Genomic DNA, 27,059 nt, shown 5'->3' on the forward strand with positions numbered 1-27,059 from the left:
TGTGTTGCTCAGTACTGTGGTGTCTGTGAACAACCCTCTAAAGCACCACAGCTCGGCTCCGTCATGAGCCACACCGGCCGGCTGCGATTGGCCGCGATGGCTCATCTCCGCCACGGAAGTGGATTGGACGGGGATGCGGTTTGGCCGTGATCGCATATCATCTGAATATGGCTCGAAACAATAGTGTAATATTGCCTTGAGGGCTCGAAACAATAGTGTAATATTAACCTTCCATGTTATTAGAATGTGGGATGAAACAGAAACACCCAAAGAAACCCCACACAGGGAAAACATGCAAACTCCAAAGAGGTGAGGCCAGATTTGCACCTGCATCCTCAGAGCTATGAGGCTGATGTGCGAACCAGCCAACCAATGCCCCCAATTAAAGTTTATTGGTGCTCAACCATTCACTCAAAACACTAAACAAACATTACCATTTGGACTTGTCCACATCTACTGAGAGGAAGTGTATTATCTATCTATCTATCTATCTATAGAGCATACAAACTCCACACAGGCAGGGCCGGGATTTGAACGCCGGTCGTCAGAACTGTGAGGCCGATGCTCCACAGCTGTGCCACCATGCCCAGGGATCAAATGGAGACTCCAATTCCCCTTAGGTATGATTGAGAGCACGACTGTGTGCTCTGTGATTGGCTGGCATCCAGTCCAGGGTGTACTGTAACTCCTACCCGAAAATAGCTGGGATAGGCTCCACCGTGGCCTTTGTGAGGATAAGCAGCTCAGGTAGTGAATGGATGGAAAATACATCAACTGTTTGTAAAGGACCATTCAGCACATCAGGCTGTTACATTTAACATTTTATGGTCTGTCCACTTTCTAGTTGACTAATCGAAGATTTTGTCTACTTGGAGTTATATCCAATGCTGGTTTAATGGCTCTGACAATTTTTTCTTCGATCAGCATCACATTTTTTTTTTTAACCAAAAGATAGTTTTCCTGTTGAATGTACAGTTAGTATACTAGATACTTTAAAAAATAGTAATGGGAAAAGCTTAATCTGAAACACAATATCGACATTCAACACTATCTATATTTTTACAATATGATAAAACAGTACAAGGCAACAAAAACTTAAAAGCCGTATTTCAGATGCAGATGAAAATACCTGGAAATAAAAGCTGAAATGGGTGGCCAACTACTTGTCATATCCACTTCACAGTTCAGACTTGGGTCACATCCTGTGTGGAGTTTGCATGTTCCCCCTTTGCATGTGTGGCTTTTCTCTGGGTACTCTCTGGGTTTCCTCCAACATTCCAAAAAACATGCGTGGTGAGGTGAACTGAAGAAAAAGGTGCAAATGTGAGTGTGAAGGATGGTTTGAAAATACAGTATGTACCGTGCGATTGGCTGTCAACCAGTTCAGGGTGTGGCCTGCTTCTCACCCAAAATCAGATCGGCTAGGATCCCCTAGTGAGGATAACCACCTCAGCGACTGGATGGATGTAATCTGAAATGTTAATCTGTCACAATGTATAGTACATTGAGCCTGAGAGGAATGTCAATAATTATGCAAAGCTAAGCAAAAATAATTGAGAAAAAATCTAAATTGATTACTGGAAAACATATATTTTGGTGGAATGGGGGATGTGTAAGGGCCACTTCTTCTCTCGTCCTAAAGAGGTACTCAAATCAAGAAAGTGTGTGTTTAAATAGCTGCATGGAACCAATTTGCTCGTTTCTGCACAGATTGTTGATTCACTCTTAATGAATCTCCAGCTTTACGCTCTTAAAATCAAATCTGCTCTTGGAAATCTTTTAAACTAAATGATGGTCATCAGTTGCACATTTTCAATATTTGGGTATAACAGCAATGGTGGCACGGTGACCGACTGGTTAGCATATCTGCCTTACAGTTCTAAGGACCTGAGTTCAAATCCGGCCTCTCCTCTGTGTTCTCCCCAGGACTGCATGGGTTTTCTACTCTGGTTTCCTCCCACATTCCAAAACATGCATGGTTGGTTAAATGAAGACTCTAAATTTCCTGTATTGCCCGTATTGGCTGGTAACCAGTTCAGGGTTTACCCTGCCTCATGCCTGAAGAGAACCGGGATAGGCTCCAGCACTCCCATGAATCTTTGTGAGGATACAGTAAGCATATACAAACAGCATATTATTTGTAGTTCAGCAATCATGAAACCAATTTGTTTTCGTTATTTTAAGCAATAGCAGTAATTTGTTGATGACGTTAACCCTATTGTGATTACTAAAATCCCGCTGAGATTTTGATTGATACTGTTTAAATTGATTAGTTCATTGATACAATTTAAAGGCTAATTACTTTTCAAAGCACATGAGCTTCAACAAGCCACCACTCATCATCAGAGATCATTGAAAAAATAATTACCTCCAAATGAAAGAGAGTTGAGGATTGTTTATGCCGTTTAAGGGAGAAAATTATGCATCCTTGTCTTTTAATGTGGTGGAGAAAAAAATGTGTGTGTCCTGTGTGCAAGCATTGAAAAGCGCAGATTAAACTTTTTCTCCAAGTGAATGATGAGGCTGTCATTGAGTGAAACAAATTGAGAATGCTTACTGAGTGTGATACAGCCCACAATATTTTCTAGATGTCAATCGGTATTGCTAAAGTGCTTGTGTATGTAAAGCTTTGTGTGTTAATACTCATCTGGGATGTGCTGCCACCTCCGACTGCTCCTCCGTGATTGTCAGCTCTCGTCAATGATTCAACAGAAAAATCAGTCATAAGGACGATGGCCTAGAGGATGATTGGATCGGTGGAACCTGCTCAACCCACAAGATGCAATCACAAGTCACCACTGGGTTGAAAAGGGACTCATGTTTCCTTTTCATGATGGCTGACTTTTCAAGTAAGCAGCCAGTCTCCACATGTGCATTGTTTAATATTCAAATTGTCTATTTGCACTCATGCCGACAGATGGAGTTGATATACTTAAGTATGTATATTACATAAGTATCATGGCATGCTGTTTCCTTGTTGCGAATAGTTGTAGCCGTGTAACTCTTCACACTCATTCCTAAAATTCCCATGTTTTGGCGGCCTAACTTTTTCCTGTATTTGCGAATTTAATTCTATTGGATTTCTTAACATTAATTGGAGACTCCCAAATTGCCCTAAGGTGTGAATGTGAGTGTGAACGGTGTTTTGTTTTTCATGTGCTCTGCGATTGGCTGGCAATCAGTTTAGGGTGAACCCCCACTACTGCTCGATGACAGCTGGGATTGGCTCCAGCACTCCTGTGACCTTCGTGAGCATAAGCAGCTCATAAGATGGATGAATGGATGGATGGATGGATGGATGGATGGATGGATGGATCTGGTCAAGCCATTAATCGATTATTGTACGTTTATTACAGTATGTCCAACTACCATCCATTTTCTTATCAGGGTCATGGAGGCAGAAGTTAAAGCATTGAAGATCAAACTTCTCTCACCCCAGCCACTTTGTCCAGCTCTTCTGGGGCAATCCCCTGGCATTTCCAGGACAACCAAGAGACATAATCTCACCAACATGTCTTTGATCGTCCCTGGGGACTGCTCTTCCCCAGATAAACTCAGCAGGTATGCATCCGGTTGGCATCCTAACCAGATGGCTTTGCCCATTAATCTGGCTTCTCTTGATGCTGTGGAGGGGTGGTTGTGTTCTGAGCCTCTTTAGTATGACAAAGCTTATCACCCTATCTCTGCAAGAGAGGCCATTCACCATGCGAAGGTCTTAGATTTAAAGGGGCTGATTCTCATCCCAACGCCTTCATTCTCGTCTGTGAACCACTCCAGTGAGCGTGTCTTGATGAAACCAACAAAATGACGTGCAAAAAGCAGCAACACAGTACTGAGGTCACTAAACTGGACCCCTCAATGCCTTAGCTGGACCTTGAAATTTTATCTGTAGAGGTTGTAAACATCATCAGTAACAAATGTCAACTTTTGTGGGTGTCCTCCACAATGGAGGCATGAAACATGCCCCTTTCTGACTCAGTGTCCTGCTGCCTTCCCCAGGACATGGCTGAAGTTCGAGGTCTAAAACCTTTATCTTGGCTTGTTCTTTAAATATTTTTGGGGGATTTCTTTTGAGGTGGCATGGTGGAGCAACTGGTTAGAGCGTTGCCCTCACAGTTCTAAGGACTGGGGTTCAAATCCCAGCCCCGCCTATGTGGAGTTTGGATGTCTCCCCGTGCCTGTGATGGTTTTCTCCGGGCAATCCGGTTTCCTCCCACATCCCAAAAACATGCAACATTAATTGGAGGTTCCAAATTGCACCGAGGTGTGATTGTGAGTGCGACTGTTTGTCATGCTCCTGGCTTCCTGCCCAGGCTGGGCAGGGCCAGCCAATTAGCCAGAGCGCACCTGCAACTTGTTACAGCTTATGACGCCCAGTATAAATAGGACTTGGGGGACGACTTGTCCTCCACTAGATCGTCGTCTTTGATGCTTCGTTCCCGCACTCCCGTTCACCTGACTACTGCTCTCCGTGTACCGACCTCCGCCTGTTCCTTGACCCCGTGATTGAGCCTGCCGCACGAATACTTCTGCCTGGTTTGGACTGCCTATCTGAACACTGACCTTGGACTGAATTAAGGGTTCCTCTGCACCGTCTGCGTGTGTCTGGAGTCGTGCATTTGGGTCCGCCCTCGTGCCCCGTTCGTGACAGAACGATCTAGCCATAACATGGACCCAGCCGACTCCGAAGCCTTCCGCCGTTCGCTGCAAGTTCAGGGCAAACGCCTGGTCGAGCAGGAGGCTGCTCTCCAGGTTACTAATCAATAGATCCATGAGCTCTGTGCTCAGCTGGAACCGTGGCTAGCTTCTCAAGCTAACGCGGCTGCTATGCCAACGAGAGTCGTTCCGCCTGTTACGGAGCCTCCCCGTGCCGGCATAACTCCGCTCTCCCGTCCAGAGCAGTTCTCAGGCGACTCTGGCAACGTCAAGCCCTTCCTGGCGCAGACCTCTATTTTGAACTGCAAGCGTCCGCTTTTCCCACGGACCGGTCCCGTACCGCCTTCGTCATTTGCCACATGACGGGGAGGGCGGAGGCGTGGGCCACTGCCGAGTGGGTTCGTAACTCGGAGATCTGCCGTTCATGGACGAGGTTCGTCTGCGCGCTCACCCAGGCGGCGCCCTCGCTCATGACAATTCGTCAAGGCCGTCGCCGCGTGTCCGACTACGCTCTTGAATTACGGATCCGGGCTGCCGAGAGCCGTTGGAACGAGGAGGCCCTCCATGACGCGTTTTACCAGGGACTGTCCCCACAGATCCGTGGCCACTTCGTTGCCATGGATCTTCCGCCTTCGGTAGACTCCTACATCGGATTGGCCCTCAAGGTGGATCAGCGCCTGACCGTGCAGGGGCAGATGGACGGCCTGAGGGAGGAGGAGACGGAAAGGCTCAGCCCGGTCGCTTCCCGGCCACCCGCGTTGTCTGCCACATCGGAACCCATGCAAGTGGAGGGGCTCGGCAGCCCAGGGGAGGAGCGCTCACGTCGGCAACGAGAAGGACACTGTTTCTATTGTGGTCATTTGGGACATGTAATCGCCCGCTGTCCGACTCGGCCGAAGCGCCCTGACCTTGGGATCTCGACACCGGTGAGTGTGCGGTATACTGGTGCTAAGTCGAGGCGATCGCTGTTGCACCTCACAGTCGGGACAGACGCTCATTCGTGCTTAGTGACCGCGTTCATTGACTCCGGTTCGGATGCAAACCTCATACATCCTCGGATAGTCGAAGCGTTGCGGGCGGCAACCTTCCCCACACAGCGTCCTCGTGTTGCTTACGCCGCCAACGGCAAGTTCCTCTGCCGCGTAACACACCGCACGCAAACACTACGTATGGACTTTCCGGAGGGGCACACAGAGCGTATTAGTTTCCACGTTTTCAATTCTAGTAACAGTGACATAATCCTGGGGAGCCCGTGGCTCAAGAGACACAACCCCCACATTGACTGGGTCACGGGTCGGATTAGGGCATGGAGTGAGGACTGTCGCAAGCAGTGTGGCATCGCCGGGGAGGAGGGAGGGATCCAAGTTGCCGAGCTTATCACCGCCGCTGAATTAGCCAGAGTACCCTCTTGCTACCATGATTTGAGGGAGGTTTTTTCGGAGTCTAAAGCAGGAGCTCTGCCGCCGCATTGGCCGTATGACTGTGCCATCGAACTCCTCCCGGGTACCTCACCCCCCAGAGGGAAACTGTTCTCTTTGACACGACCGGAGCACCAGGCAATGAGGGAGTACATCGAGAAGTCCCTGGCGACCGGACTCATTCGACCGTCATCCTCACCAGCCGGCGCGGGTTTTTTTTTTCATTAAGAAAAAGGATTCCACCTTGCGACCCTGCATCGACTACAGAGGATTGAATGATATCACGGTCAAGAACAGGTATCCCTTGCCCTGATAGCTACAGCCTTTGAACTCCTCCAAGGAGCCCGGATCTTCACCAAGCTGGACTTGCGCAGCGCGTATCATCTGGTGCGTATCCGGGAGGGCGACTCCCACGGTGCATTACGAGTATCTCGTGATGCCCTTCGGACTGACCAACGCCCCGGCCGTCTTTCAAAACTTTATTAACGACGTGCTTCGGGAGTTTCTGAATAAATCTGTCTTTGTATACCTGGATGACATTCTCATCTTTTCGGCAGACCTAACCTCTCACATTCGACAAGTCAGAGAAGTGCTGCGGCATCTGCTGCAGCACCAATTGTACGTAAATATGGACAAGTGTGAGTTCCATCGGGTATCCGTGTCCTTCCTGGGCTTCATCCTGGCAGAGGGAGAGATACGTATGGACCCCGGGAAGGCTGACGCGGTGCTCCGGTGGCCTACCCCCGCCAACAGGAAGGACGTACAGAGGTTTTTGGGATTCGCGAATTTCTATTGGAAGTTCATAAGGAACTTCAGTTCCGTGGCCGCTCCTTTGCAAACGCTCACCTCGCCACACACCACCTTCGCGTGGTCCGGGACCTGCCAGGAGGCCTTCAGCAGGCTAAAGGCAAGCTTCACTGCTGCGCCCGTTCTCATTGTTCTGGACCCAGATAACCAGTTTATGGTGGAGGTGGATGCATCTAAATCAGGAATCGGAGCTGTCTTGTCTCAGAGGAGTCGCAGGGACGGATGGATCCACCCGTGCGCGTTCCTGTCTAAGAAGCTGACCCCGGCAGAGAGGAACTACGACGTGGGAGATCGGGAACTGCTGGCGGTCAAGAGCGTGTTGGAGGAGTGGCGGCACTGTTTGGAGGGCTCGCAAGTACCGTTCGTTGTCTTCACAGACCATAAGAACCTTGAATACCTGAAGTCTGCGAAGAGGTTGAACGCCCGCCAGCCCAGGTGGGCCCTGTTTTTCACCCGCTTCCGCTTTACTCTGTCCTTCTGCCCAGGCTCCAAGAACGGCAAGCCGGACGCACTCTCGCGGATCCACGAGGGAGGGAGCACGGATTCAGAAGCCGCTACTATCCTGCCAGAGGCGTGCTTCGTGTCCGCCTTCACTTGAGCGGTCGAGTCGCGGGTAAAGGAGGCCCTGGGAGAGGTTCCGCCCCCCGCGGATTGTCCGTCGGACCGCCTTTTCGTCGTTCAGGCTCTGCGAGGAGAAGTTGTCAACTGGGCTCATACCAACAAGACGGTCTGCCATCCGGGTATGGCGAAGACCCGCTCGGTGGTTGAACAGAGGTTCTGGTGGCCTAGCCTGGGCAAGGACGTGAGGGACAATGCCTGTCCGGTATGTGCGGCCAATAAGTCGTCTCGCTTATGACCGGTAGGCGAGTTGAGTCCGCTGTCCATTCCCTTCCACCCGTGGTCACACATTGCGCTGGACTTTGTTACCGGCCTGCCGCCCTCCCAAGGGAACACAGTTGTGCTGTCTGTAGTGGACCGTTTCTCCAAGATGGTCCACTTCGTGCCGCTTCCGAAGATCCCGTCGGCCAAGCAGACAGCCCAGATGGTGTTGGACGAGGTCGTTCGTTACCACGGGCTACCCCGGGACATCGTGTCGGACAGCGGTCCGCAATTCAGCGCCCGTTTCTGGAAGGAGTTCTGCAACCTCATCGGCGCCTCAGCTAGCCTGACATCAGGTCATCACCCGAAGTCTAATGGCCAGATGGAGAGGATAAATCAGGAGTTGGAGACCGGTCTTCGATGTCTGGCATCCAGGGACCAGAGCACGTGGAGTCAGCACATCAAGTGGGTAGAGTATGCCCACAATTCTCTACCCTCCGCTTCAACAGGTATGGCTCCACTCCATGTAGTGCATGGTTATCCTCCGTCCCTGTTTCCTCCACTGGCCACGAACTCCGCGGTCCCGTCGGCCCTAGTCGTGGTGCGACGCTGCAAACGGACCTGGGAAGCAGCTCGGAGGACACTGCTGCGCATGAGCAGCGCCTAGAAGTCCGCAGCGGACCGCAAGAGAAGGGCCGCACCAGAGTTTAGGGTGGGACAGCGAGTGTGGCTTTCCACCAAAGATCTTCTGTTACGGACGGAATCCCGCAAACTGGCTCCCAGGTTCGTTTGCCCGTTCCTGATTTCCAAGATCAATTACCCGGTCGCCGTCTCGCTGAAACTGCCCAGGTTGATGAGGGTGCACCCTAGGTTCCACGTCAGCAGACTTCGTTTGAATCGCACTTCGGCGCTGGTTGGCAGGGCCAGCCAATTAGCCAGAGCGCACCTGCACCTTGTTACAGCTGATGACGCACAGTATATATAGGACTTGGGGGACGACTTGTCCTCCGCTAGATCATCGTCTTTGATGCTTCGTTCCCGCACTCCCGTTCACCTGACTACTGGTCTCCGTGTACCGACCTCCGCCTGTTCCTTGACCCTGCTATTGAGCCTGCCGCACGAATACTTCTGCCTGGTTTGGACTGCCTACCTGAACACTGACCTTGGACTGAATAAAGGTTTCCTCTGCACCGTCTGCGTGTCTCTGGAGTCGTGCATTTGGGTCTGCCCTCGTGCCCCGTTCGTGACACTGTTGTCTGTCTCCTTATCCCCTGCAATGGGCTGGCAACCAGTTCAGGGTGTACCCTGCCTCCTCTTCGATGACAGCTGGGATTGGCTTCAGCACTCCCGTGACCCTTGTGAGGATAACCGGTTCAGAACATGTATAGGTGGAGTTGGGTAAAAACTAATTACATTACGTGAATTATTACAAAATCAAAAGTGTGCGTAATAATGACACCACAAAAGCTGTAGTCTAAAAATACTATCTGAATATGAGGTGGCTCTTTGCTCTAAAACATTCCCTCTAAACATGGCAGGTCACATTAGGACAGCTCACACATTATTAAATTCATGCCTAAATAGATCTTGAGGCTAGAGAATGCTTTTTTCTCTGTGTTTCTCTCCAGTGTTCAATTAAACCACCATGAGATGACACAACAAATAACCATCATCACTTATAATATATATGATTATGACCTTTAGCATTAACTCCACAGTAGTTATTTCCAAGAGAGGCTGATGTAGTTGGTATATAATGAGGAAGAGAAATAACCTACATGCACATGCTGTATGGTACCTTGCACCAAAATACTGACCAACCTATTAGTCAGAATTCTGAAGTTAATTGCAGCTGCTTTGTCTCTGCTCAATAAGAGGAAACTTGGTGAGTCGGTGAGGATTTTGCGAACAGGAGGGCATTGGGCTTATTAAACACTGATGAGGATTCAGGCTTTTAGTTTTTGTGCTGTGTAACGTGCAATATATAAATACTTTTATACTCTAGTTTTCATTATTAGTCAAAGCACTTTTTCACACCACCAGTTTAAAAAAAGCTAAGTCAAGACACACCAAAAATAAGTGGGCATTACATCCACTAGCCATTGCAAGCAATCATGTGCATTTGGTGAAATTGACAAATGAATAAAAAGGAGGGAGCAAGGAAAAGGGGACTCAATGTCATTTGAAGGATATTGGTGCTGAATCTTACACTTGTTATAATGTTGTTCAAGCAGCACAATTTACTAAAACACTAATATCCGAGATTATTTATTCATTTATTTAACCTTTATTCATCCAGGTGAGGCACTTAAAGAAGGGATTCCCTTTTTGAAATGCCGACCTGAAAGATGTATATTGAAAATATTAGAAGAATTTAATAGGGCTCTGAGCATGCTGTGACAGTATTAGAGATTGTGTGATTTCTGAAGATGAGAAACATGGCGGTGTCACGATCCTGCCGCTCCAGCCTGGGCTGTGCGGGTGCCCGCGCCCTCGCGCTAATTGGGAGGCACACACCTGCGCCTCATGCGGGCTGATTATCCCGTGTATATATAAGACCCTGATGACGACTGGTGCTCCACCAGATCGTTGAGGTTCATGTCCCGTTCCAGCACTCTCGTATCCCTGATCATCAACCCGTGTGTACCGACCTTCGCCTGTTCTCCGATCGACCCCGTAAGCCTGACTCCTTTGAGACTTCTGCCTGCCTTGATCGATCTCCCGTGTACCGACTCCTGTCTGCCCGCTCACCTGCTCTCTTCGCCCGACGTCCCAACTACTGCTGCTGCACCTGACTGCCTGCCCGATCCCAGACCTTATAATAATACACGTTTTTCCCCAAACTACCTTGCATCTGACGAATCCTGCATTTGGGTCCTACCTTCGTTCCGATGGGTCATGACAGACAGTACCCCTTTCATAGTCCTGGAAAAGCAGCAACTACAAGAAATTTTTTTTTTTATTTTTTTTTTTCCTTTTTGGCAGCAGATTGCCGCTTCGTTCTTTTTACCCACCAGCTTCGCTAACAGCAGTAACTCAAGGTGAGCCACTTGAGATTCTCGCAGCTACGTCAACCCCAACCCGACAGTCATGGAGGATCCCAGTTCACACGATGAGCTGCCACTAAAGAGAAAAAAGGAAGATTTTTACTTTGACTGAGGCAGGGACAGAGTCATCCTCTCAATGAACAGGAAATTGTCACTTACTGTACACTTGACTTGCTTTACCAAGAGCTCACCAAACTCAAAGAAATTGGACTTCATGCAGCCACAGCTCAAGATGGTGAAATGACTTCATGAAGAAGCTGTTTGCTGATCAAACTTAATGATTGCATGCGTGTGTAAGACCATAAGGTAAGACTGCACATTACAGTAATACGCACCTCTGACGTGACGTGAAGAACAAGATCAAAGATAGAAGTTGCCAAAATGATTTTCCTCCACAAGGTGTCTGGGCTCTCGCTTAAAAATAGTGGGACATGCTTTAAAGTAACGCTATTACTCTTCTGCAAGGAGGAGGTGCCGTGGGCCTCCGATACACCTCCTTGGTGAAAGGTTTTGAACATCTACTTGGAGACCCTTTCCACCTTCAGTTTACATTTCTTCTTGCCTCAGTTACAAAGTAATGATAGAGTATTTTTGCCATGTCAGAAAAGACTTGATGAAGAATACCTTGACACAACTAAGAGTTTGCTACAAATTGAAATATCATTTATCCAATTGCGAGACAGCCACTCTACCACGTGAGCCATGCCAACCTCATATTCGTTCATTCTATCACCCGTTTCTTCCAATTACCTTTCTATGTACAGTATTTATAAAAGTGCATCCAATACCTATTTTTTTCAGCATTTACTTGACATTTTTCCTTGCCACTCACATGACCTAACCATGTAAGCGGTGTGGGTTCCATTACCACTCAAGGACAGTGCAATTGTCCATGTGCATGTTCGGTCTTCAAATGCAGTATCTGAACTTCCTCAACGATTTCATTAAAAAGCAGCTTGAATTGATATAAAGCCTAACCCGAAACAGGCATACTTTTGAATATCAATTTAGTTGATAGATAATTTGGTCTTTTTGGAAGCAAATGAATATAAAATTGTATTCTAAATTGTAAACTTTTTCATAGTTATTCAAGTTTCGTATTAAAACAAACACAGATCATTATTCATGTAAAAAAAAAAAAATACAGCAGTGACCCAATGTGCCATGAGAGATCAACAGGGGTGCCGCAGAAATCTTAAATTTCATTTCATTTTTGAATATTTTTATTAATTAAAAATATATTCTTGTTCATCTTGGAAGCAATGTAGAGTGTACTGAATTTCAGCTTTGTGTTCAATAAAACGGGGCAAAAGTTTCACATTAAGTACATTTTTTAAATTGAGATGAGCTCATCCTTATCTCAGTAGTCAAACGTTTGTGACATTTATCTTTGGCAGTGCGCCATAGGATTTTTCAATGATAAAATGTGCGCCTTGGTTCATTTAAGGTTAGAAATGACAGGAGTACAGTATTGTTTCTTTTAATGTAATCTTTGGAATTTGGATGTTTCACTTGTCCCCATATTTACATTTACATTACTTAACATTCCACACTGCTACGAAAGGACATAACACACGTGTTTGTCAACGGTGTGTGAACCTCTGTACTGTATGTTTGGAAAATCATTTACCAAGCAAACAAGTATGTTCCAGTACAAATACAAACCAAAACTCGGGGTCCATAGTTATAAACTAGTACCTGTACAACTTAACCATACTTGCATGTGTCTAGCACTGTGTAAAGTTTGCTTCCGTTAATAACTACTAATAATCAAAATGCGCCTGCCCTTTTCCCAGAAAATTACACTTACATTTAGTGTTGACAATAAAAGTTAAAGCGGTATTATAAGTTACTCCTAGTTGTGGCTTTTACGTACCCTCATTCTCAGGGCGGAGGAAAAGGCTGCTTGATGGATTATCATTTTGTTTTCATAAAGCCGGCTAAATGTCAGAGGCAAGGGGCATACTTGACTGAATCGAGAATATTTTCATCAGCAAAACTGCAAAGATAGAAGAATGATGAGCTGCAGCAAATAATTAAAGGTAAGGTCGTTGAGAAAAATTAGATGGTAGAAGAATTCATTATTTCACACTTGGAGGCCCTATTTTGTGGTCCGTGGGAAGTGATTGTCCTGTGTAGGTGCATTATAAAAAAAAGCAGGTGGGGGGGTGGAACTCAACCCTTTTACAACTTTCCAAAAGACCTACTGATAAAGTTTTAATCCCAAAAGTATTTTATGCACTAAGAACAGTATACAAAGTAAAGAAAAAGCAAACTAACCTCTGGGTTGACAAATAGTGAATCCAAATTTGCTATGTTAATTGTACAGTTAATGGTTGTTGATTATTAATATTTCTTACACTTTCCAGTAGGCCTTCCTTGCGTCAATTTTAAATGGCATGAAATTAGACAGACCACAGGAACAAAGATGATATGTTTGGTATTCACAGGAATTTTCTCAAATAGTGTTTGGGTGGTTCCCTGCCCCTCTACCCCTACCGAAAAAAGTAAAGATTACAATTCAAAAATAAACAACATAACAAAGTGAACTAAATGGGGGAGGGGAATACAGTAAAATCTGGAAATGGGTTATACCTCTTTGAAGTAAACTGTCAAACATTTGATTATACTGTCAGTAAGTAAGATGAGTAATTAGAGTTTTTCCAGTTTCTTGGGCACATGAATCATGTAGGAGCCACTTGTTGATGGGAAGATTTCCTTTGGCTTAAATTATTTGAAAGCCCTAAAATATATACCAGTAAATAACATTCCATGGCAACTAAAAACAGAAATGTCACACATGCCAGACAAGGGAAAGAAAAGGCCAGCATATTTTTCATAGTCTGTAATGTAAACACGAATGGCACGTGGCTATCAACTAAGTCTTTCATTGGCTCCCCCAAAAGTAAACTTTGACTTTCTTGTGTTGATTGATTGGCGAACTTGAACGTCACTGCGGTAATCACAGTGGACTGGAGCAGCGACTCCTGACGCAAAAGTCCAAAACAAAAGTCTAAAAATGGATTGTGCATGCAATTATTTATAAATGGACACAGCAAACAACTGAAGTACAGTTTCTTCTTAACATAAATACTTGAGTAAAAGTACAAAGTATCCCTAAAGCTTCTCTGACAAGTACAATTTTTCCAAAACGTTACTTGAGTAAACGTAGCAGAGTAAATTTAACACGTTCCTCCCCATCTCAGAAAGACCTGGAAAAAAAAGGTCACTTTTTTTTTTTTTTTTTTACCACACCTCATACACCACTACTAAAAAATCAGCCTGGGTTCATGTAAAGGTTATGACCCAAATGAGGAAGAATGTAGTGTAATGTATACACAGTTACTGTATTAAACCAAGACCCAGGTGGATGACGATAGTCTACCTTGTTTGTCTGATGTTGTTTATAAAATACTGGCTGATGATGTGCTCGGCTCGGCTCGGCTGAGAGGAAATTCACTAGTCAAATGTATCCTGGTCTAGACACCCTTGTAAATTGGGGAGGACACACAGTATTGAGAGGCCAGAAGATTCTCTAAAAGGTTAACTGCATCATTCTCCTTTTTCTGCTGCAGTCATCCATATAACTGCCTCACACATCCACATCATATCCTTAACACCTCCATCCCTTCTCAGCACTAAGCCAATTGGGGATGCAATACAGTGAAGACTTGATAAACATACTATGTAGTAACAGTTGTATTTATATTTATTTTGTCAGTCCACATTACAACCACATGCTTCTAAATTGTAGCAGATTGGAAATGACAGTTGGTTAACAGATGGTGTTTATACAACAGCATAAAAGTGTCAAGTCAGGACATTCCCTGGTGCATGTGCTAATCCTGCCGCATTCAAACAGAAGCACGTGTATATCGACGATCTGGATGGAATGTGATTAAGCAGGAACGATAACCATGCGTTGTGATTTTTTTTTCCCAAATAAAGAATGTATCAAAATGTGCTCAGTACAGAGAAACATGTCCCACAGGTGGATGTGAAGTTGAACAGCCTTTAAAAAAAAAGCAACCTGTCTTGTTGAAGTGGATATCTGTTTCAGATCATGTGTATAAAGCAATGATTGCCCCGGTGAAGGAGAACAAAGTTGAATGAATGACTCACCAGTATGTGAGAGTGCAGTCCTTGCCAGCCTTGACTAAGATGCATGAAGTCCCGAGAATCACAGTGCACACACACATGGATATTTGTAAAGACATGATAATGACTTTATGGATATGGGCACTTTGGCAAGTCACATTTCAGGAATCAATGTGTTAAATCTACTGGATGAGTAAACTGACATGCAACGTGTAACCGTGAGTCATATTTAAATCCATCGTAGGTCTCATCAGGTTTCATTTACTGACCGACGCAATAGCAGATGCGTGTCTAAATCTGTGGAGTCTGTCAATGTGTTATCCTTCTTCCAATGGAACTTCATTGGCGGGTACGTCATTCCTTGTGGGCAAACTGTGAAGTAGACAATTATAGTTTGGGACCTGAATAGGATTATAACAGTTCCCTGTGGTGACAGTGTACATATAAAAGATGATATAATGTTCTGCCTCCCCGTTTCTACATCATTACATCAAAGACATGACCAAAGGGCTTTGTTAGAGTATTTCTTATTTTCTCTGGCGTTGGCCTGTGACTGTGCCATTACTGGTCTGTTCCAATTTAATCTTCTTTTGTGGCACTATGACATCCTGAGGAGAGCTAATGTTTACATCGAATTTTACTATCTTTTGAAATACAGTATTATCAGTACAAGATAAGAAGTGCTGTTAACAGCATAATGAGCTGGCTGGTGCATTTCCAAAACATAACCCAAGTCATCCTCAATAAGATGCTGGTAGTATAAGCTACACAGTGCAGACAGGCATAACTGATTCTAACAGCATGGCAAACATAAAAATTGGTAAATCTTTACAACTCGTGTCCTAATGATGTAAGCTAGGTGGAAAGCTAAAAGAAATGCATCTGGCTTGGATAGTAAATTTACATTCATCTTAAAAATAAAAAATGATTTTCCTCCTAGCAGTAGATCAAGGAATCAAATCAATGTTTGGAATTCTGCCACCTGTTTTATGGATAGAAGCCATCAATATTCATTGGAACACTGGGGTTCTTAAGATAGGGGTGACTGAATAGCATGGGGCCATGGTGTTGAGTTTGCTCAATGTATTCTTAACATTTTGTTAATCAAAATGAATAATTGGAGGAAAAAATCATTTCATTCTCTTCTTAAAAGAAAACTGAGAAAGCAAAATGGAAATGGGCGGCATTGTGCAGCTGCTGTCGAGCATTGGCCTCACTGTTCTGAGGACCGGGGTTCAAATCTCAGCCCCACCTGTATTGAATTTGCATGTTATCCCTGTGCCTGCATGGGTTTTTTTGCAGGCACTCGAGTTTCCTTCCACATCCCAAAAACATGCATTCATCGGAGACTCGAAATTGCCCTAAGGTGTGATTTTGAGTGCGACTGTTGTCTGTTTTCCATGTACTCTGCAAATGGCTGTAAACCAGTTTGGGGTGTACCCCGTCTCCTGCCCGATGATAACTGGGATTAGCTCTAGCACTCCCCTGACGCTCGTGAGGATAAGCGGCTCAGAAAATGGATGGATGGAATTAACAAGTATGGGGTGTACCCCGCCTCTCGGCCAGAGTCAGCTGAGGTATGAGACTTGGGGCCTGGAGAGATTAGCTGTGGGGTGGAGAGGGGCTGCCCCCGTTTTTTCTGTGATCGTCCAGTCAGTTGGCCCGCAGTAGACTTGCTTCCTTCTTCACACACTCAGCACATTTTTATTACTCACACTGTACAAATTTCGCACAGACATCTTTTTTCGGGTCCCTTAGGGCAGTGATTCCCAACCAGTGTGCCGTGGCATATTAGTTTGCCGTGAGAGTTCTTCTGCTATGCTGCAGGGAATTATCAAATTTCACTTAATTGGTAAAAAAAAAAAAAAAAAAAAAAAAATGGTGGCATGCTGGTTAGAGTGTTGGCTTCACAGGTCTGAGGACCGGGATTCAATACCGGCCCTCCCTGTCTCTAAATTGCCCCTAAGTGTGATTGTGAGTGTGGCTGTTGTCTGTCTCTATGCGCCCTGCGATTGGCCGGGAACCAGTTCAGGCTGTAACCCACTTCCTGCCCGATGATAGCTAGCATAGGCTCCAGCACTCCCACAACCCTTGTGAGGATAAGCGGCTCAGAAAATGGATGGATGGATATGAAGAGAGGCAGAACAGATAAATGGTCTTGTATTTGATGGTAGAAAGTGTATAATGGACTTGTGTATCCACCTTTTGTGACACTTTTCTTTGGTGGAGGGCTGTGATCTTTTTTCAAATGTAAGATACATATGTGCCTTGGCTCAATAAAGGTTGGGAATCACAGCCTTAGGTGACTGGCACGAAGCATTATGGGGCAGACCCCAGGCTGGGTTCCGGCACATCTGTGCTGGTTTCAGGTCTGGTTGTCCCCCTTCTCCGCTGTGCTGGTCCTCCAGTTTTAATGCTTCACACACCCCGTCAGTGATAGGAGACCAATATCAGACTGGCGAGGAATATTGGCCAGGTGTTCCAACACTGTGGCCCGGTGGTGTTGAATAAATGATTATTTTAGAATGTTGCTTAAAATTAAAATGCAATTTTTCCTTCATCTACCCATTTTGGGATCTTTATATAGCTACTGTAGCTGGAAACTGTGGTTAAAATGGACTTGATTAGATGCATGTTCAAACACAAAGGTATTGGTAAACATTGTGTCCTTATTGAGTAGCAAAACAGAGTAGTATTTCTTTGAGGAGATCAATGGGGAGCTCTCTAGTGAATAAATATTGACTTCACACAAAAAGAGGCATAGTCTGAAAGGCAAAGGCCACATATTTTTCATGTACCTCCACAAGATAGTTTGTCATTTTAAACCTCCTTCAGTTGTCTACAAGTGCCAGTACCTATGAATAAATATAATTCTGATAGTTGTGGTAAGTTGCTTTTACTGTTAAATATGAACAATACATGTTGCATTAACATTTACGATATTGTATGCAAGGGTCATTCATTAGTAGTATTGTGGTTCACATAGCTGCCTCTCACGCAGCTGACCCGGTCAATTCCCCATTGACAATCACCCTGTGACTGACTGGTAATTAGTTCAGGGTGCACCTTACCTTTTTGGTGACCCTGAACAGGACACAAAAAAAGAAGAAAAGAAGAAATGCATTCATGGATGGACAGATGGCTATGTAATCATCAATTCTCTTCACTTTCAATGTCTAAATTTCTTTGCAAGACTAATTGCAAATAACCTGTACTCTTTTGCTTGTCTCGGGCCCTGATTAATAACCTGCCACAAAGCACTCCTTCAGGGTAGAATTTAATTAATTGTTGTGTAAAGGTTTTGATAATGAGGATAACCTAGCTGGTGGAATAGTGGGTGAGTGGTTAGACTCGAACCGTTACAGTGTCTGCCTCATAGTTCTGAGGGCCAGGGTTCAATCCCGAACACGTCTGTGGGGACATTGCACGTTCTCCCCGTACTTGGGTGGGTTTTCTCCGGGAACTCCAGTTTCCTACCATATCCCAAAAACATGCATGGTAGGTTAATTAAAGACTCTAAATTGCGCGTGAGTGCGAATAGTTGTCTACTTGCCTTATGATTGGCTGGAAACCAGTTTAGGGTGTGCAGGATACCAGTGCCTGAAGATAGCAGGGATAGACTTCAGTACTCCTGTCACCCTGGTGAGGATAAGCAACTCAGAAGATGGATGGATGGATGGATAACTTGGCAGAAAACACAGTGTAATTGTTGGGATACTGAGGTAGCACTGCAATTGGAGTCATTTTATAATTCCTATCGTCTTGTGTCAATCAAATATCATTTGATGGTTACAAGAATCTGAAGCACCATCAGATGAGATGCCTTTCATTTATGAGATACTATAACTGTAATAGCATACAGTAAAGTGAAATTATGTTGCACGTCATGTGCATTTAATTTTTTATTTACTTTTAACACACTCTATTGGTATGTTTCAGTCACAATTCTACTTTACAACCCGGTATACTGGAAATATACATATACATACATAAGGATCGCATTTTCATTTTTGAGATGCACAAAGATTTGCACAGATGCGTGAAACATCCTCAGTTTGATAGATGCATAGTTTAGGCCCTATGTGTCTTTGCCTGTGTCTGTGTGCATATGTGTGTTTGTGGAAAGCTTCCACACACAGCGAATCAAAAGTCAAAAGTACCGAATCCTGTCTTGGTGTTAGCCAACCAGAGGCAGAGTAGGGCGGGTTTTCGCTCCATACAATGGACAGAGTTTTTTTTTTTGGAGTTGATAAATTGTAATTGTTGTTGTATCATTGACCCTCGTGAGTATAAGGGGCTCAGAAAATTGATTGGTGGATTGGCATAAAAAAAACATTAACGATATTATGATAGTTTTGGGGAAAATATTTGGTTCTAAAAAAATTGCTATCATGGCAGGCTGAAACCTATATACTGAGCGAGAGCAACAGCAATGGATAACACAAAAACATGATACCAATTGTATGAAATATAGCAGGATCGCAACGCAACAACAGTCATACTGTTTTAAAATTCAATGTGAAGGATGACTGTATCTGTGCTCCATGACGATAAGTTGCAGGGCCTCATTGTTCCCCGGCTGCAACTCATTGTTTGCAGACATCCGCATCCTGGGACTCACATAGTCACAATTCTAAAGTGATCCATGCATACACAATGGGCTCAGGGTTACCTGTGATAAAGTAAGCACATTTGTCTCACAATCCTAATACAGTTGTGCCGTTTTCAAAGCATTTTTTCCACTCCAACTGTGAAATTTGGTGCAGAATCTCTGAAGATCTGGGGCGTCTTCAAAATGCTGGAATCAGGCAGCCTTATCTTTGTGAACGATACATTAATCAAAACTATGTATGAAGTACTTCCATCCATCCATCCATCCATCCATCCATTTTCTACCGCTTTTCCGGGTCGGGTCACGGGGGAAGTAGCTTCAGCGGAGATACCCAGACTTCCCTTTCCCCAGCCACTTCTTCCAGCTTTTCCGGAGGGATCCCAAGGCATTCCCGGGCCAGCCAAGAGACATAGTAGCTCTAGCGTGTCATAGGTCGTCTCCGGGGTCTCTTTCCGGTGGGACATGCTCGGAACACCTCACCTCATTCGGGATGCATCTGAATCAGATGTCCCAGCCACCTCATATGGCTCCTCTCAATGCAGAGGAGCAGCGGTTTGACACTGAGCCCCCTCCCGGATGACCGATCTTCTCACCCTATCTTGAAGGGAGAGCCCGGACACACTGCGGAGGAAACTCATTTCGGCCGCTTGTATCTGGGATCTTGTTCTTTCAGTCGCGACCCACAGCCCATGCCCATAGGTAAGGGTAGGAATGCAGATCAACTGGTAAATTGAGAGCTTCACCTTTCGACTTAGCTTAGACCACAACGGACCGATACAAAGTCCGCATCAATGCAGACGCTGCAGCGATCCGTCTCTCGATCACCTGCTCCATTCTTCCCTCACTCGTGAACAAGATCCCAGCAGACTTGAACTTCTCCACTTGGGGGAGGATCTCATCCCCGTTCCGGAGAGGGCACGCCACCCTTTTCCGACTGAGGACCGTGGTCTCAGATTTGGAGGTGCTGCTTCTCATCCCAGCTGCTTCACCGCTCTAGTGAGTGTTGGAGATCACAGCTTGATGAAGACACACTCTACGCCTCGGCTGCACCTCGAGATTCTGTCCATAAAGGTTATGAAGAAAATCGGTGACAAAGGGCAGCCTTGGCAGAGTCCAACTCTCACTGGAAATGAGTCCGGCTTATTGCCGGCAATGCGGACCAAACTCCGTGAGACCGGACAGCACGTATCAGGGGGTTCGGTACCCCATACTCCCGAAGAACCCCCCACAAAACTCCCTGAGGGACACAGTCGAACGCCTTCTCCAAGTCCACAAAACACATGTAGACTGGTTAGGCGAACTACCATGCACCCTCGAGGATCCTGCCAAGGGTGTAGAGCTGGTCCACTATTCCACGGCCAGGATGAAAACCACATTGCAACTCCTGATTCTGAGATTCGACTTTCCAACGAACCCTCCTCTCCAGTACCCCTGAATAGACCTTACCAGGGAGGCTGAGGAGTGTGATCCCTTTATAGTTTGAACATACCCACCAGTCACCCTTCTTAAATGGGGACCACCACCTTAGTCTGCCAATCCAGAGGTACTGTCCCTGATGTCCACTCGATGTTGCAGTGGTGTGTCAACCAGGACAGCCCCACAACATCCAGAGCCTTTAGGAACTCTAGGTGAATCTTATCCATCCCCGGGCCCCTGCCACCAAGGAGCTTTCTAACCACCTCAACCCCAGAGATAGAAGAGCCCAACTCAGAGCACCCAAACTCATCTTTCTCATGGGAAGGCGTGTTGGTGGAATTGAGAAGGTCTTCGAAGTGTTAGCATTAGAAGTAGGTCAGCAGTGCTCCATTGCCACTATACACAGTGTTGACGGTGCACTGCTTCCCCCTCCTGACACGATGAACGGTGGACCAGAATTTCCTCGAAGCCATCTTGAAGTCATTCTCCACGGCCTCACCGAACCCCAACCCACCCAATGTCAAGACCTCAATCCCATTGAAAACCTCACCGATGTGATCACCAGGAAGATTGCGCATATGAAAATTGTGATTGTAAAGCAGGTTGTTGTCTAATAAAGAAAATATGGACATCTTTTTTACAGTACTATCTGTAACTACACTTAAACACCTTACACACAACACCCACTAGACTAGAGGTGCGCAATGCGTCAATCACGATCAACTGTTGGTGTAAGTCGATCATGTGGATTTTCTCCGAGCACTCCTGTTTCCTCCCACATCCCACAACCAAGCAGGGTAGGTTAATTGAAGGCTCTAAATTTGTTCTAGGTGTGAATGTGAGTGGTTGTTTGTTTGCATATGCCCTGTGATAGACTGACAACCAGTTGCAGGTGGACCTCACCTCCTGCCTGAAGATAGCTGGGATAGGCTGCAGCACTCCCGCAAACTTTATGAGGATAAGCGCCTCAGAAAATACATGGATGGATCTGAAAATAAACAAAATACAGAACAAATTGTTGCTCTCTTTTAAGATGGCCCAGGCTGTAAAGAGATTGGCAACACCCTGAATGGGAGGTGCATGCATTTGGTTGCTGGGTATCATACTTGAGAGGAAGAAATTGCAGTTTGAGTATAGAGATTTGAGGGGAAAGGAGGGAGTCAGGATCACCCTACCTGTGGCCTGAAGACAGCTGAGGTAGACTCCAACACACCTATGACCCTAGTGAGGATAAGCGTAAAGAAAGCTGAATAAATAAATATTTAAAAACATGAAAAAAAAAATCGCGGCCTGGTGGCGCTGCTGTAGACCATTGGCCTCACAGTTTTTGAGAACCAGAGCTCAATCCTGGCCCTGCCTGTGGGGAGTTTGCATGGTCTCCCCATGCTTTTGTGGGTTTCCTCCCACATCCCAAAAACATGCATTCATTGGAGAGTCTAAATTGCCCCTAAGTGTGATTGTGAGTGCGACTCTTGTCTGTCTCCATGTGCCCTGAAATTGACTGCCGACCAGTTCAGGGTGCACCCTACCTCCTGCACAATGAGAGCTAGGATTATCTCCAGTGCGCCTGCGACCCTCGTGAGGATAAGCGGCTCAGAAAATGGATGGATGAAATACAATCAAACATTAGAATGAAGCTTAGCTATGCAACACCTCATCTTGTACAGCAGAAGAAAAGGAGTCGGAGCTAAACTATTTAATTGACTTTATTTTTACCAAGAGTTTTCTTGTACTTTAATCTTTTTTTTTACTTCAAATAACAGTGCAGTTCAGATGCATTTTACCTTCAGTACAGAAAATGTGTTTTTTAGGACTCACACCTCAGCCTCCGTATTTTCATCATATTTCACTGCATTTAAATCCTGCCCAATATAATGGTACTTGGTTAGCTAAATATTTTTTGCGGATATACTTGTTTAAAAAGTTGGAGATCCACTGCATTTTAGCTTCCACCATGCAATTTATTGTCTACGGCCATCTAGCGGCTATTTTTGTAAAATGAAATTTTCCTGAGAAAAAAATGTGCCATAGATAAAAACATCAATAAATGAACTTGATTTCTGATTATCAATGGATTTTAAGTGTTATTATTATTATGTTATTGTATTTTTGTCACCATTCGTCTTTAATCGACTTGTTTAGAAAATGAAAAACAACAACAAATCCTACGTTAAAATCTAACGACGCCATACAACGCCACTTAGCTACGATTGGAAATTCACTCTGACGCTCTTGTTCAAGATGTCGTTTTAATTTTACTTTTTTTTGTTTTCCTTTTTAATTTTTCATTGTTATTATAATTATTTTTTAAGTGACATGACGCCATAGCGAGTGCAGTGTTCAGAGAACGTCCTGAGGAAAAGTGTTCTTCGAACGAGCGTGTTTGCCATCGGCAGAGTACGTCAGTTTGTCCGCCATGTTGAATGTGTCAATTTTACCTGCAAATGTGTCGTCCTGCTTGACCCTGCGGCCGCTCTGTCTCGTCAGGCAAAGCGGGGGTAATGCGGAATGGGACTCGCAAGTCTCGGGGAGTGTGTCGCTCGGAACAACCGGACGGCACACTCCATTTGCGCTCTAATTTTCACATGTTCCAGAGTGTAGCGAACACGCATGGAGTGGATTTCCTACCGTACACCATAGTAGGCGGATGTGACGCCATCGTGGGTTCGGCGCAAAATTCAAATGGTCGGCAGCAAGAAAAGTTAACGTCTTTTGCTAACTCTTTACAAACCTGGACTGGATTTGACACGTTTCATCATACTTCGAGGAATAATAATCCATTTTATGGTAAGGTTTACGCGTAAACCTGAATCCGATAACCCTCCTGGAACTTTGAATTATGCGTTGGGGATTCCAATGCTAATTTTTTTGTCTTGAATTCTGCGTTACTACGTATGTCCTATTGTGAGATCAGTAACTTTTTCGTGGTTTCCTGTTTTACTAGGCTAGAATAACACCTTAAATACTATCTATTATCCAATTTGAAAAGGTTTACGCCGTTTTTGATGACCTGACTTGTGTTTTGACATGGGTCTCGAAAAACGTATTCAACTGCCATTGACTGCTTTTGTTTGTGTTAGAAAGTGGAATTGAAACATTCAGTGGTACATCATGCATAACATTGTTATTGTTCGTGAAGGTAGATTTATTCATTCTCACTCCAAATCATTCAATCAGCTCTTCTTCATTGAATGTTTCACCTCCAATTAGAATTTTGTCCTGCCCGAGTGCATAATGTAAATATGTTATCAAATTATATATTCACAATCGGTATACAGCATGTACTGTGACGATTTTTTTTAAACATACCCTAAACAAAATAAATAATGCCCATGAAGGCTGCACAGTGATGTAACTGCTTAAAGCTCCCAAGTTCTGAGGACCAGGTTTCAAATCCCAGTGTGGATTTTGCATATTCGCCCCGTGCCTGTATGGGTTTTCTTTGGGCACTCCGGTTTCCTCCCGCATCCGATAAATGCCATTAATTGGAGACTCTATATTGCCCTTTTGTGAGTGTGCCTGTTGTTTGTCTGTGTGTGCCCTGCGATTGGGTCGCAACCAGTTCAGGGAGTACCCTGCCTCCTGCCTGATGATGTACTGGGATAGTCTCCAGCACTCCTAACACCCTTGTAAGTATAAGCGGCTCAGAAAATGGATGGATGGATGCCTGTGAATATTTTCATTCATCCAGGCCATTGAATCATTTGCAACTGGACTGTTGCAGTACTGTCCTAACTAGTCTTGTGCATGAACTGATAAATCTTGCTCGAGGCTAAATGCCTTTGAAGACAACCAGACTAGTCCACTTGTGATGAATTCAGTTCTCTGAGAATGAGTAGTTTTCTTGAGCCTCTCATATTTGAATTTCAAATCTCATGTTCTAAGTTTCTGCTCTGTTTTCATCCAAGATGAGTACGGCTGCCACGCCTGTCTCCCGGGTATGCCAGGGTTGGGCGTCCTCATCCATGAAGAACAAGTGCCTATCACCAGCAGCCAGTAGCACACCATTGCTTGCAGCCTTCCCTGGAAACGATGATGAGAAGGAGCGACGTCAGCGCAGACGGTCAAGAGTGATTGACCTTCAAACTGCTGCCGAATCTTCTTTAAATGACTCTGCACCCCATAGGTATCCAACTCCATATGACAACTACTAAATTTCCTCAGAAATTTTTAATGGGCCTGCTGATTTTTGGTTGTTCGAGAACCACATTTTTGAAAGCTTCATGGCAAAAATTTTTAACAGGGAGTAGTTCACATGATCATTGAACGAGGTGATTCATGTAGAACATGTAAACTCGACATAGCCGGGGGCTATGTCTGTAGCCAAAATACTGACAGAGGATTTAAAACTGGGTCAGACGGAATATCTGTCAGAGGGGCCTTAGTGTGCTGTGAGCACTCTTCAGATGTGCCATAGGAAATTATCAAATTTTACATAATTGCTCAAAGAAATTACATTTACAATAAATAATGTATGTTTTTCCATCTATTCATATCAATGAGGCAAAATGACAGAACAAATGAAAGGTTTTTTATTAGATGTCAGGAAGTACATACAGTAACTAATGTATGCAGTTTTTGTGACTTTTTTTTGATGGTGTGCCATGACATTTTTCAGTTGTAAACTATTTGCCATGACTCCATAAAGGTTGGAAATCACTGGGTTAGAGAGTCAGTCTATGAGGTCTAAACAGCCAAAATATGTAACCTTTAAGTATTAAAGGTTGAGTTTTGTAGTTATATGTGTCAGTTGAGACTCTGCTTCAGCTGATACTTAAAATCAAAGACTCAGACTTGGGTGCAAAAAAAAAAAAAATGCAATTGGGTGATCCCTTAACTTTTCTGTAATGGATCAAATTTACAATGTTCTTTTTGTGGGGAGGGGAGAGGGACCTGTTTTTTTCATTTTGCGTGTCAGCAAACATGCCATTGACCCAGCGATGTGGTTTTCAAGAACTTTTCTCCACTTGATGATAGCTTTGGGTGTCTTTACACTGCTCCCCCAGGTGGGAATGAACGCAGACTGGCTCGCTCAGCCATGACTTCCTTATCTCTCTATGGACATCTATCGCTGGTGACATCCCAGCGAAGGGACTTGACACAAAAAGCAGAAGTCAATCTCAGAATATAGTAAGAAGTGGGGGGCTGCATGAGAAACTGAAACACCTCAGGCTGGGCAACCTTAACTACAGTGCTGTCGAGTCAAATCACAGCTCCGCCTTACAATCACCCCTAAGAAAGGAAAATAATAATATGCAGGGATAGCAGTATGTACTCCTACTTCTGTAGCAGTACCATAAATAGAGGGAGGGAATTTCCTTTCTTCAAAGTTAAATGAAAACTCTAAATTGCCCGTAAATGTTTAGCACAGCATTCTCACAGTTCTGAAGACCCGGTTCAATTCTGGCCTTCCCTACGTCAAGTTTCCATGTTCCCATACCTGCCTGAGTTTCTACGGGTACTCGCGTTTCTTCCCACGTTCCAAAAATATGCATTGTAGGTTGACTAAAGACTCTAAATTGTTCCTCAGTGTGAATGCGTGTCTGACTGTTTCTGTCTATATGTCCTTTGTGATAGGCGGTTTTGGGTGACTGGTTAACTGGTTCGGTTTCCGACCCCGTTCAAATCCTGGCCCCGCGTGTATGGAGTTTGCATGTTCTCCATGTGCCTGCGTGGGGTTTCTCTGGTCACTCTGTTTTCCTCCCACATCCTAAAAGCATGGATGCTAGGTAAATTGAAGACTTTTAAATTGTCCGTAGGCGTGAATGTGAGTGTGAATGGTTGTTTGTTTCTATGTGTCCTGCGATTGGCTGGTCAACCACTTCAGGGTGTAGCCCACCCCTCGACCGAAGACAGCTGGAATAGATCCAGCATGGCCACTACCCTAGTGAGGATGAGCGGAACAGGAGATAAATGAATGAGGCATGCGGCCTGAGATTGGCTTATGACAAGTTCAGCGTCTACCTGACTTCTTGCCCAAAGTAAGCGAGAAAAGGCTCCAGCACGCCTGTGACCTGAATGACAATCTGTAGGACGGAAAATGGATGGATGGTTGTTTGATTATGCTGTATGTACCCAACTGACCAGTCCAGGGTCTGCCCAGTTTCTAGCCAAAGTCAACTGGAATAGGCTCCACCACTTCGGCCAGGTGGTGGTTATACATTGTAAGCAATGGACATTTTCGAT

General features: G+C 45.0%; 1 protein-coding gene and 1 long non-coding RNA gene across 3 annotated transcripts in view; one reads left to right on the top strand and one right to left on the bottom strand.

The window, feature by feature from the left end:
- Positions 1-18,394: 18,394 nt before the first annotated feature.
- Positions 18,395-23,446, bottom strand: LOC133499880 (uncharacterized). The gene is made up of 4 exons (XR_009794767.1): positions 23,312-23,446; positions 22,049-22,094; positions 21,777-21,861; positions 18,395-18,484 (listed from the first exon to the last, which is right to left on the bottom strand). It is a non-coding gene; the product is annotated as an uncharacterized LOC133499880 (long non-coding RNA).
- Positions 23,447-23,504: 58 nt separating this feature from the next.
- Positions 23,505-27,059, top strand: part of ncaph (non-SMC condensin I complex, subunit H) — a 28,671-nt gene continuing 25,116 nt past the window's right edge. Inside the window, exons 1-2 of one of the 2 annotated variants that reach the window (XM_061818283.1) lie at positions 23,505-23,660; positions 24,782-24,999. In XM_061818283.1, the coding sequence (XP_061674267.1) occupies positions 23,658-23,660; positions 24,782-24,999 (221 nt within the window). In that variant the 5' untranslated portion in view covers positions 23,505-23,657. Of the gene's footprint in view, positions 23,661-24,442; positions 24,503-24,781; positions 25,000-27,059 lie in introns of those variants that run through there. The other variant, XM_061818284.1, reaches the window with a different exon arrangement.

This window comes from Syngnathoides biaculeatus, chromosome 4 (genome assembly GCF_019802595.1).
Source record: "Syngnathoides biaculeatus isolate LvHL_M chromosome 4, ASM1980259v1, whole genome shotgun sequence".
In the NCBI taxonomy this organism is placed as follows: Eukaryota; Metazoa; Chordata; class Actinopteri; order Syngnathiformes; family Syngnathidae; genus Syngnathoides; species Syngnathoides biaculeatus.